Below are 12,034 nucleotides of genomic sequence, written 5' to 3'. Positions count from 1 at the left end.
AACTACATGTAATTTAAAAATAAGTACTGGATTAAGTCAGGAACAAAAATACAATACAGTGCCAAAACACCAGATTAGCAGATCTACATTACTGACAATAGACGAATAGTCAATAGATCTAGAATCTAGACTAATATAATAATTTATAATTATAATAATCTAGACTGACTGACTAGACACATTGACTAATCTTTTAGACTCTATTAATAATTTATTATAATTATTTAAGTAACTATTATTTCTAGAAATAATAAATAAGAAATCTAGATGATTGCTAGTCAAATCTAGAGTCTAGATCTAGTAACTTAAGTAAGCTAGTTGATCAAATCACTAGTCTTAGACTAGTTAGAGTATTAGAGTCTATAGAATAATAAATCTATATAATATAGATTTATAATATAGATCTAGACTAGTATATTATAAATTATACTATATATATATAGAGAGTTAATAGAGACCCTCTATTAATTATTTTATACTATTATACTCTATTGTCTAGACTAGACTATATTATAATTTATGTAGACTCTAGTATATATACTTAATATAGTAGTATAAGTAAAATAATTATAATAAAATATAATAATTTATTAAAAGAAATTTCTATAAATCAAATAAGAACATAAAACTAAAATGTTATTTAACCTTGGTTAGGCCACTAATAGAATATGCATCCTCCGTTTGGGACCCCTCAACTCAAGAAAACATTAAGAAACTGGAACAGACACAAAATAGAGCAGTGAGATTCATAACAAACGAATATTCACACTTGACTAGAGTAACACCTTTAGTAAAATCACTAAATTTAGAAAGCCTTCAGGACAGAAGGATCAAAAGTAAATTAGCAATCATACATAAAACACTGAACCATAATCTTCAAATACAAAAACAAAATTTAATAAAATACTCTAAAAGACACAAAGATAAAGGCACATTCCTCATCCCATATGCTAGGACAAACTTGTACAAATACTCCTTCTTCCCTGGTGCTATTAGAGCATGAAATGGGTTGCCTGAGCTAGCCAGGAAAACCAGTGACTTGGCAGAGTTTGAGTCATTGGTTAATATGCATGACTAAATGCATGACGCGTAGGACGTAATCATCTTCTTTTTTGAAGTAACGTCTGTATTATATAAGATAAGAAGATAAGATAATAAAGTTTATTAAATACGATAATTATATTATTTTTAATTATATATGGCGGAAAACAGATTTTCTATTGAAAATGCATTTTTGAAGTTCATTATTCATTTTCTCCATATATACAACACCTGTGGTATATTTCCTTTTACTGATGGGTAGACCTATGTTTGTGGAAGCTTCATTAGCAATATTTTTTTGAAATTCGTTTTTATAAGAAATTTGTGCATTTGTGAATGTCATGAAGTATGCAAAAAAAGACACACAGGATTTACTTTTGGATTTATGTGCTCCCCTTTGAAAAGGTAAGAAACATATAAACCTATATCATTACTATGAAATAATGCATGCTTACTGTTTAGAAATGATTGTTCTAAATGATAGAGAAAAAAGAAAAGAAATTAAGTTGTTAGTTTATCTTAAAAATAAAAAAAAAATAGCCTCGATGCCATTTCATAATTTGTGCGTCGTGAAACTATGCATACAATTTTATAAAAATATCATTTAAATGGTACCAATTTTAATTTCAAAACACGTTTATTTTTATTTCAGCAATCATAGTGTTTTATTTTTTATTTTTTTGGTGTATAAAAAAAATAAAGTTTTTAAAAAAAACATGTTTTTTAAAAGCCCATCGGAAGTGTGTCGGGACAGTTTGACCTCATCAATTTTTTTCATCGTGCTTAATTTTTTATTCATTCTCGCGGAATAAGTGGAACCGACAACATCTATTAAGCCTTATCATAGACTGAAACTATAACAGACCATTTTTTTAAATAATATCAACTGCTTAGGTAAATATTTTACATTTCACTACGAGTGTCGTTTGTTTTCATTTCAAATAACATCATGACTCGGGAAATGCGTCCTTTTTTTTGCGCTGCCAGCGTGCGCGGATCTAGACTAGATCTAGACTAAGATAAAGATTTTAGATCTGGATCTTTGTTTAAATATAATTCATAGTAATTTGTTATAGACTTAGATCTACATCTTAACGTGAAAAGGTCTAGACATCTAAATATAGTCACTTCTAGTTCTAGTAGTAGTACTAGTCGTAGCTAAGACTAAGTAGTAGATAGTGAAGTAGCGATGTACACACGCGTGGATCAGACTAGATCTAGATCCAGTCTAGTCTCTAGACTAAATTCACTAAATGTAGATCTAAAATTATATATATCTGTGTCTAAATATAATAATATAATTCATAATAACTTATAGATTTAGGAAATCTGAGATGATTTAGAGCTAAATCTATTAGTCATTTCTAGTAGATAGTCAAGTAGCGATGCACACACGCGTTGATCAGACTAGATCTAGTCTAGTCTCTAGATTAAATGTAGATCTAAAATTGTATATATCTGTGTCTAAATATAATAATATAATTCATAATAACTTATAGATTTAGGAAATCTGAGATGATTTAGAGCTAAATCTAGTCATTTCTAGTAGATAGTCATGTAGCGATGCACACACGCGTGGATCAGACTAGATCTAGATCTAGTCTAGTCTCTAGATTAAATGTAGATCTAAAATTGTATATCTGTGTCTAAATATAATAATATAATTCATAATAACTTATAGACTTAGGAAATCTGAGATGATTTAGAGCTAAATCTAGTCATTTCTAGTAGATAGTCAAGTGGCGATGTACACGCGTGGATCTAGAATCTAGACTTGCTAGATCTAAGTCTAAGTCTAAATGTAGATTAGATCTAAGATTTTATAATAGATTCTATGTCTAAATATAATTCATAGTAACTTATATAATTAGGACTAGAGTCTATATCAGTAGATTTTAACGTGGAAAAATTCTTTTAGATGATTTAGATCTAAATCAAGTCATTTCTAGTAGATTTAAGTAGATAGTCAAGTAGCGATGTACACGGGCCACACGCTTGGATCAAGACCCTAGCCTAAGTCTAAATATATCTCTACATCTAAATATTATTCATAGACTTAAAACTAGATTTTAACATTGAAAAAATATGAGATCTAATTTATTCTAAATCTAGTCATTTCTAGATCTAGTAACTGCGATGTACACGTGTAGATCTAGAATCTTGTCTAAGTCTAAATGTAGATTAAATCTAAGATTTTATATCTAAATATAATTCATAGGAGCTTATAAACTTAGGGCTTAATTAGATCTCTAAATCTAGAATTCTAGATCTACATCTTAAACTACTTAAAGTGGAAAAAATCTAGATCTAGTCGATTATACTATAGAGAAGAGATTCAAGTAGGTAGGATACTTGGTAGTTCTAGCTAGATTAATAGATCTAGATGATAGAGCTAGAATGTAGATATATCGGCAAAAACACTTTTTTTTTTCCTTTTAAAGATCTAAATCTAGGCATAAATCTAATAGATTACTAGATCTAGAAAGATTAAATAATTTTTTAAAAACTATTAGCTGTGTAGGATAGAGACTAAATATAGATCTACTTATGGTTTATGGACATAGTTAAAAATAACAACAAACACATAGAATCTATAAACCAAATAAAAGTTGTTTTTATTTCTTTTCTCAGCAACAATTACAACAAATACAAAAATTGAGATCATATGAGATAGTAAACAGAATACATCATGTACTATGCAAAACCTATTATTAGGACTAAACTAATATCTATAAGCCTAGACTAGAGTCAGAGTATAGTAGTCTAGACCTAGATCTAAAAATTGATCAAGAACTAGAAGAGATCTAAATCTTGATAATATTTCATTTAATATAAGATCTTTTCTAGTCTAAAATTATACATCTATAAACTTTATCTAAAATTGATATTAGTTTGTTAAAACATGAAGATATAAGAAAAAAAAAAAAAAAGACTTTTTATGGTAGGGTGGGGCGAGGGGGGGGGGCTAATTTATTAGTTATAAATATTTTTAAAAATTGTTTGTTTGTTTTTTCAAATGGTCTATAAATATACTTTACTTTGTGACATAGTTTTCTGCTAATAATATTGTGAATTTGTAAAATTCATGGAATATTGGACATACCCTCTGTGAATGATGGATTTTTCATTATTAGGGGTAAGTGTGTTTGATCTAATTTTTTATGGTCTAATACTTGTCTGATGATAATGAATGAACCATATTTGGATTCCTCTGTTCTTGGGCATTAAAACTGATATATAATATGTCAAAACTGATACTGGTTTTGTTTTTCAGGATGATTATAAAGTATCATTTGCAACCATTTTTTTTAACGGAGGGGCTGGGGTCTGGGGAGGCTAATTAATAGGCATAAATGTTTTAAGAAACTAGTTTTTATTGTTTTTTTCAAATGTTCTATAAAAATATTTTACTTTGTGACACATTTTTCTGTTAATAATACTGTGAATTTGTGAAATTCATGGATTTTTAGACATATCTTCTGTGAGTGATGAATTTTTCATTATTAGGGGTAAGTGTGTTTGACCTCATTTTTTCAAGTTAAATAATATCTGTTGCTTCTGATTTTATTTTTTTTGAATTCCTCTATTCTTGGGCAATAAAATTGATATATAATATGTCAATAATAGCTAATTTGAAATTAGTCAAAAAAATGGTCCTAAAAGTAGAATGTTGAAAGCTCAATCTGTTTTCCGCCATATATTGTTGTAATTCTAATGCAGGCACTCAACAAAGGAAGAATAACAGTGATAGTGAATTACTAAATAAAATAAATAACACGCACAAATCAACAGGATTCCAACTTCTCTTAGTTCTTCTCAACTTAGTTGAAATCCATCATGTCTCTATTTCCTGTCTTGTATTTCCAACTCTCTTGTGGAACAGTGTGCTAGTGGGCACCACGTATATCAGCACAGGAACAGAGTTACAATTTATTTAATTATATAAATATAATACAATCTAGATCTAGGTGATGATGATCCTATGAGTATGTCTATATTGAGTCGACCATGTTATACCATTATAAATATTTATATAAATAATAATTAATATTAATGATAATAGATTCTATTTTATTTATAATATAATAGATTCTATTATATTAATCATGCCATAAAAATCTAATTTTATAAAACTTTTTTCGTTATTGCATTATTCATTGAGTTAAGCCAATAATAATAATAGTAAAAAATGAGTATCTAGATCTATTAATAATATCATCATGAGTTGAGATCTTGATTAGATCAATGTTTCTATAGCCTACTTATAGTAATAGACCCTAAACTCTAAACCTATATAATTTTAAATTAGATCTAGCTCTAGTTGAAATAGTTCTAGCTGAGTATCAGTCACACTCAGTGACATTGTACAATATTGAATATGTATTGTCAAATTAGAATCTAGATATATATATGTTTATGACTATGATTAGAACTCTAAGTCTTTTAAATCTAAATTTATTTTAGGCTTAAATTGAACCATCATTTCAAACAATGGATGAAAATATAAATTTATTACGAAAGACTAATAAAACAAGACGAGAAACCGCTGTAAGTTAATCTTTTTTTTTTTAATATATTATATAGAGTCTTATATTTTAATTTATATCTAGAATCTTTATATATATATATCACTTGTAAAGTCAAAGTACAGCAAAAATCAAAGAATTGTCATTTTAATTGTTTCCCAAATTTGTGCATCTCACTCAACTACTCTTTAACAATAAATCCAGCATCTCATTCGCCTGGATATTAAGCTAGGAGTAACTGCCTGTACTGACAGCCAGGTGAAGGTAGATACCTAGTGCCTCTAGAACCAGGAGTTTTGAACAGCCTAGTCCATCTTAGAGATGGTCATTCTGATTTTAAAACATTTTTGCCTTACAACTTAAGGGAAAATCAGGAGTGGATCCCCTTTGGCATTGGTTTATCAACTGTGGCATTCTCTCTGAAAGCTCCTGCTACTGAGTCTGTGCCTACTGTATTGCAAAGCATTCTTTTAGATCACCAGCAACTTAGAGAGAGGCAGCCCATGATACATTTTTCTATGTACTGAAAATGTGCCCTTATGAGGACCTAAGATTTAATTAAATTCAATCTCCTAGATTTGTAGGTTCACTATTACACAATACTACATGAATGTAGCTATCTATATATAGGTCCATAACATTACCAAGCTCAGAAGTGTACTACTTTCAGGTCAGACTGTCATTAGCATACTGTGAAGTACTAAATCTTGTTCAAATATATCTATCTATAGGTCAAATATATCTATCTATAGGTCCATAACATTACCAAGCTCAGAAGTGTACTACTTTCAGGTAGTACTGTCATAAGTATACTGTGAACTAGATCTTGTTCAGATATATTGTAGAATAGAGTAAAATCTGAAGTATATGTAATATACATTTCATTTTTTTTTTTTTTCCATTTAATTTATTGTACAAAAAATTTTTTGTTTTATTTTTATAAGCTTCAAACATTCCTTTATAAATGAAATTGTCGTAGGGGAGGATTTCAACATAAGACCCTCATGACAAAATGCACCTGCCTCATGATCTGGCAGTTAAATAATTCTTTAATCTCAAAATCTTATTTTTGTTATAATATTCATGAGCATTGATATTACTTCATAAGTAACCAGTTGAACCATCAGAATATTCTTGTGGCTATTTGGTGATCCAGAACAAAAATTTAGCCTAAAGTGATGTAATATGGTACTAGGGCCACTATTTTAACATTTGAACACTATTATGGTTTGTATTGTCTGCCTTTTTACTACCAAAATATCTGAAATGGATAAATAGAAATTAAAGTTATTTACATCATAAAGACAATTCATAGTTATGCAGCCATCAATGAGCAACAAATCATAGCAAAATAAAAGTTTTTTGTTTATATTCTGTGTTAATGCTTTTCAGGTACAAGGCACAAATGATAGCAGTATTGTCAGCAAGTGCTCCACATCAACTTGTGGCTACTTCAATGATCCTTACCTTCATTATTTTGTTTCCAAACAGAGTCGAAGAGCTCCACTTATTCATAGGTAAAATTGAATTCCTCTAATCTTCTTATCTTATCTTATATAATACAGACATTACTTCAAAAAGAAAATGATTACGTCCTACGCGTCGTGCATATTAACCAATGAAATACTTTACCAAAAATGATATTTCGGTTTACCTTTATCAGGGATTATTTACAACAAAAATGAAAAAAACTTAACTAATACATTGTCTGCTATATTCTTTTTTTTTTTGTTTTTTTAACATCCAGGGGTTATTACATAAGAGCAGTAGCATTTGATAGAATTTTAAAGAGCTTCTTAGAATTATACAAAAACTCAAAGAAACAAGTAAGTTTTTTCTTTACAATGTTTTTTTAAAACCACATTTCTTGAATATCTTAACTAATATCATAATTGTTTATATTTTTACAACTTACTCTGTCTGTCTGGTAAAAACGTTTGCACACATTATTTCTACCACACCTAATCTCGGATCAAGCTGAAATTTTGCACAATTATTTCTTTTACCTGACAACACAAGAATGAATTTAAAAAATTAACCAATTATTTAATTAACTATTTTCAACTGGTCTAGACAAGTGAAAGGGTCATAACATTTTGAGAAAGCTAAATGCATGAAATTGCACTAAACAAAAACAATTGGTTAAAATATTTCTGATTGCACAGATTTATTATTGCTAGTCTAGATCTATTACAAAACCAATTCCATGACTGATCCAAACTAATTGATATATTCTATGTATTTTAATATTACAATATTGTATGAAGATTCTATAAAAATTGACATTAAGTTATCAAATGCTGTTATAATTTTTTATACTTCTCAGGTAATATCTCTTGGCTGTGGCTTTGATTCAACATATTTTAGACTGAAGTCTTGCGATCTTCTACAAAATACTGTTTTTTGTGAGGTAATTCTTATTAGTGCAACTATCTTCTAATTAATCAAAAGGTTTAATCAATCTTTTTTGTTTAACTTACATGATTATGATTAACTTATGATTTAGGATTTTTTAAAATTTTGCAATAACTGTGTCAAGATTCTGACTGAATTTCCTTGTTAATTCTTTTTAATTTGTCTGACTTTCACATATTTAATTATTTGTTCTGCATTTGACTAAATAAAATTTGATATTTTACAATACAATTGAATATATTCTTTACTATTCCTAAATATATTAAAAACTAACAGATAGATTTCCCAGAAGTTGTAAAAAAGAAAAGGCTTCTAGTAGAAAATAATGAAGATTTGTTAAAACTGGTTGAGAAAATAAAGGAGCAGCCACTTTCACCACACATAGGTAATAAGTTTGTCTGTTTGTGTTGAAACGCTGAGTATTTTCTTTAACACCTTCTAAAGTCTATGACTGAAGGAGGCCAACAAAAAACTCTAATTTTAAAAGCTTTTTAAAAATGTGATTAGAAAAAGTAGAACATTTCCTCAAATAAATTTATGTCAATACCTGACAGAGTCAATCTCTTGATGAAGAAGATCAAAACAAGAGCTTTTTATTTTTTTGTATTAGTTTCTGATCATTGGGGCTTTTATGTCCACAGTTATGACTGTCTATTATGGGTTTATAATTGTAACACTGTCATTCTTATTTGTATCATTTTTCTAGCAGCAGTCAAAGTGGCTTTTATTTAATGGGCTCAACACATGTTCTATTGACATGTGCATGTAATGTTGGATTTCCTTTTTTGTTTGGGATGGTTGCAGTTGGATTGCAGGTTTTTAAGAATCGACAAAATATATCTAACACAATATATATTATTCCTTTGAAAATAAAAACTGTGCATAGCAATGACAAAATATAATTCAACTCTGTTTATTGTACTTAAAGTTTTCTTTAAATTCATGTAGTTTTTATTTTTTATACTGAAAACAATCTTTTAAAGTTCATTACATTAGTTATCTAGCTGCTTGTACTAAATCACTTTCAAGCGAAATCCAAGATTTGAAGCTGCTTGGCTTTACCTAATCTGCACAAATACATAATGATTGAACAAAATATTTGTTATGACTTGCAGGAAACCATTGCCTTGTTTACATATTGTTCCAGAACTCAGCAGTGCTGACTACCATCTCCTGGGAGTGGATTTAACACAGCTTAACACATTGGAAGCTGCCATCAAGATGTGTGGCCTGGAGTTTGACATTCCTACACTACTTTTATCTGAGTGTGTTATGACTTACATGACAAGACGGTGGTAAAGAGATTTCAAATTTAATTTATACATTTTATTTTTACTTTTATTTTATTTCATATTCTTCTAATTTAATAATATAAAATAACATTAACAAAAATGATTTATGTTAATTCCATGTTTATTAAATCTTAGTTCAACAGAGCTGGTAAAATGGGCATCAGAGACTTTTGAAGAAGCCATTTTTGGCATGTATGAACAGGTAATTGTGTTAAATAATCTTGACATAAAACATTTCATTTTTAAGAAGTTCTTTACGTTTTATGTCCTTTATGTTCTCAATGTACTTTGAACCTTTATTGTGTTTCTTAATGGCGCTATACAAAATGAAATTGTTATTATGATTCATATTATTATAATTGTTAAGTAAAAGAGCTGATGCTTTCAAAATCTTATATATGTTTACCTTTTTATTTCTCAGATCAATCCAGAAGATTCCTTTGGACTTTTTATGTAAGTAATATGAAGTTGATTGGCTTGGGTCTTATTAATATTTGAATAAATTTTATAGTATAATTTTGGGATTACATTATAGTAGATTTGTGTGTAGGATTATGGATGTAAGAGCAGTATTAAAAATGCAATCACAAAATGGTAATTCTAAATAAAGACATGTAAATGTATGTCACTTAGATCTAGTGTACTGTTCTGTTTTTTTTTTAAGCAGTACTAAGTAAGATGTACTTTTTCAAATATTTATTTTTATATGTTACACAATTTGTTTTGAGCTAAGCATGAAGATATTTTGTTTCATTTTATTGTTTTCTGTAGTTAAATTTTAAATGTCTTTTTTTGAACGAAAGCTATTAAGTTTACTTTAATAATACCCAAAGATTAGAGAAAAAAACAAAAAGAATTATTGTTTTTTTTATTATAAACATACATTAGAAATTTATTTCCAATTTGTTTGGTCATTTGATAGGATTTTTTGTTTAAATTTTCAGGCAAAATCATTTCTATTCTATTGGATCACCATTGAAATGTATAAATGCATTCCCATCTATTGAATCACAGAGGAAACGTTTCTTGAACACAGTAAGATTTACTTGACATTTTCTGTTTGTGATAATCTTGTTAGCCTGCACATTGGTATGGTTGACTTGAGTTTATTCTAGTAACTTCTAAATGAAAGTTTCTTGTAATGATGTTCTATTTTTCTTGAGCTCTTAGAGCTGATTGAAAATACATTGAACAGTGCTGGACTTATTTCTTCTGTATGTATTTTCTGAGAAATGCCATTTTAGAAGTTACAAAACTGTATAGAATAAAAGCTGTCATTTTCAGATATTTTATCCAACTTATGAGAGAAAAAAAAATCCACCCTGAGGTTGAAGCTAGTATTTTGATACTTTCTAACAATTGTGTATTACTCTCCATGCTTTCAACCTTTTTTTTTAGCATTTACTTTTTTTTGTTTTTCAGGGTTGGGTCTGCTGTGAGGTCTACGACATGAACACATTCTACTCTCTGTTTGTTGATGACAAAGAAAAAAGACGCATTGAGAGCTTAGAAACTTTCGATGAGTATGAAGAGCTGAACTTGAAATACTCTCATTATTTTATTCTGACTGCTTCCACTGTTGAATTGCCAAGAAGTTTAATAACTTATGGACACTCAGAAAATGATAAAAAGAGTAAAACATATTTTTGTCTCTATATTTTTTATGTTTACTCATGCAAAATGATTGTGAGCAACATGCACTGTCATAAGATAAAAAAGATTTCTTAGGGAAACTCCGATGGTTTTTCAAATTTGAGTTATTGACATATTTGAATTCTGCGTAAAAAGTTGTAATAGTAAACATATTACCATTTTTTATTTAAATGCTTAGAAACATTTATATTTAATAAATTAGACAGTAAATTCTTGACATCTCAAAAAAAACGGGGTGCTTTGAGATTTTGTGTTTAGGTTAGGCATACGTCACTTCCATCAACAATACAGAAAAGGAAACTAGATTTAACCAATCGTATTGCTTCATTCTTACAGGCTCTTGGGCTTAGTGACGGCCTATTCCAGAGCTCTAGTACAGTTATAAATACATGTATAGGTAGATCTAAAAGCATTAGGATAACCAACTCGAGAAAAAAAGTAACATTTTAATCTAAGCCTCTCCTTTTCCCAAGAAGTAAATAGATCGTGTGTCTGACTGATTCGAACAAACTGGTCAGTGTAAGGCTAGTCGAGACAACGTGTAGTCGGTCATGACAAGACAACCAAGCGATAGTGTTTGTTGTGTGTTGAGTGGTCTGGCGAGAAAATACAGACTGCCGTGATTAGTCAAGCATGTAAATCTACTTTTAATACGCATTTTTTCTTTGCTTACTTGATCCTAGATCTAACTGCATAGACGAAAATATATTTCTTTTACGAGAATGTTAACTTTGCTGTATGGTCTCCCATTATACAATAAATCTATATATTAAATTAGTAGGCTAGTGTGACGTCACATAGAAACCCGGTGAATGTCTGACTGTTTTGGATGCGCAGGAAAATTACATCAGAAAAACATCAATTACTAAGTTATTATTGCAAATAAAAAAAAAAGAAGAATATATTCATTATCTGTAAATAAAAACACATATCAAAAATTGTCAAGACTATCGGAGTTTCCCTTTAAAGACTTTTCATCTGAAATAAAATATGCAGCATTTTTCCAGCTTAATAATTTGAAGTGGTACTGATGTTCTTTACAATTTTATCTTTACTGACTAGAAGTAATCTATTTCTTGGCAATTATTTCAAATTAAAGTGACTACT

General features: G+C 28.9%; 1 protein-coding gene across 3 annotated transcripts in view; it reads left to right on the top strand.

Moving 5' to 3' along the window:
* The first annotated feature begins 46 nt into the window (after nucleotides 1-46).
* The window catches only part of LOC106078509 (tRNA wybutosine-synthesizing protein 4-like), a 28,470-nt gene continuing 16,482 nt past the window's right edge, over nucleotides 47-12,034 (top strand). The window contains exons 1-11 of one of the 3 annotated variants that reach the window (XM_056022006.1): nucleotides 47-108; nucleotides 5,506-5,589; nucleotides 6,960-7,084; nucleotides 7,315-7,393; nucleotides 7,894-7,977; nucleotides 8,259-8,367; nucleotides 9,130-9,277; nucleotides 9,410-9,476; nucleotides 9,696-9,727; nucleotides 10,219-10,309; nucleotides 10,697-10,907. In XM_056022006.1, coding sequence (XP_055877981.1) covers nucleotides 5,533-5,589; nucleotides 6,960-7,084; nucleotides 7,315-7,393; nucleotides 7,894-7,977; nucleotides 8,259-8,367; nucleotides 9,130-9,277; nucleotides 9,410-9,476; nucleotides 9,696-9,727; nucleotides 10,219-10,309; nucleotides 10,697-10,907 — 1,003 coding nt within the window. In that variant the 5' untranslated portion in view covers nucleotides 47-108; nucleotides 5,506-5,532. Of the gene's footprint in view, nucleotides 310-5,505; nucleotides 5,590-6,959; nucleotides 7,085-7,314; nucleotides 7,394-7,893; nucleotides 7,978-8,258; nucleotides 8,368-9,129; nucleotides 9,278-9,409; nucleotides 9,477-9,695; nucleotides 9,728-10,218; nucleotides 10,310-10,696; nucleotides 10,908-12,034 lie in introns of all 3 variants that reach the window. The other 2 variants (XM_056022016.1, XM_056022025.1) reach the window with 2 other exon arrangements.

This window comes from Biomphalaria glabrata, chromosome 1 (genome assembly GCF_947242115.1).
Source record: "Biomphalaria glabrata chromosome 1, xgBioGlab47.1, whole genome shotgun sequence".
Classification (NCBI taxonomy): Eukaryota; Metazoa; Mollusca; class Gastropoda; family Planorbidae; genus Biomphalaria; species Biomphalaria glabrata.
The sequence above is the reverse complement of the archived record's forward strand: the minus strand, read 5'-3'. Positions and strand labels throughout refer to the sequence as shown.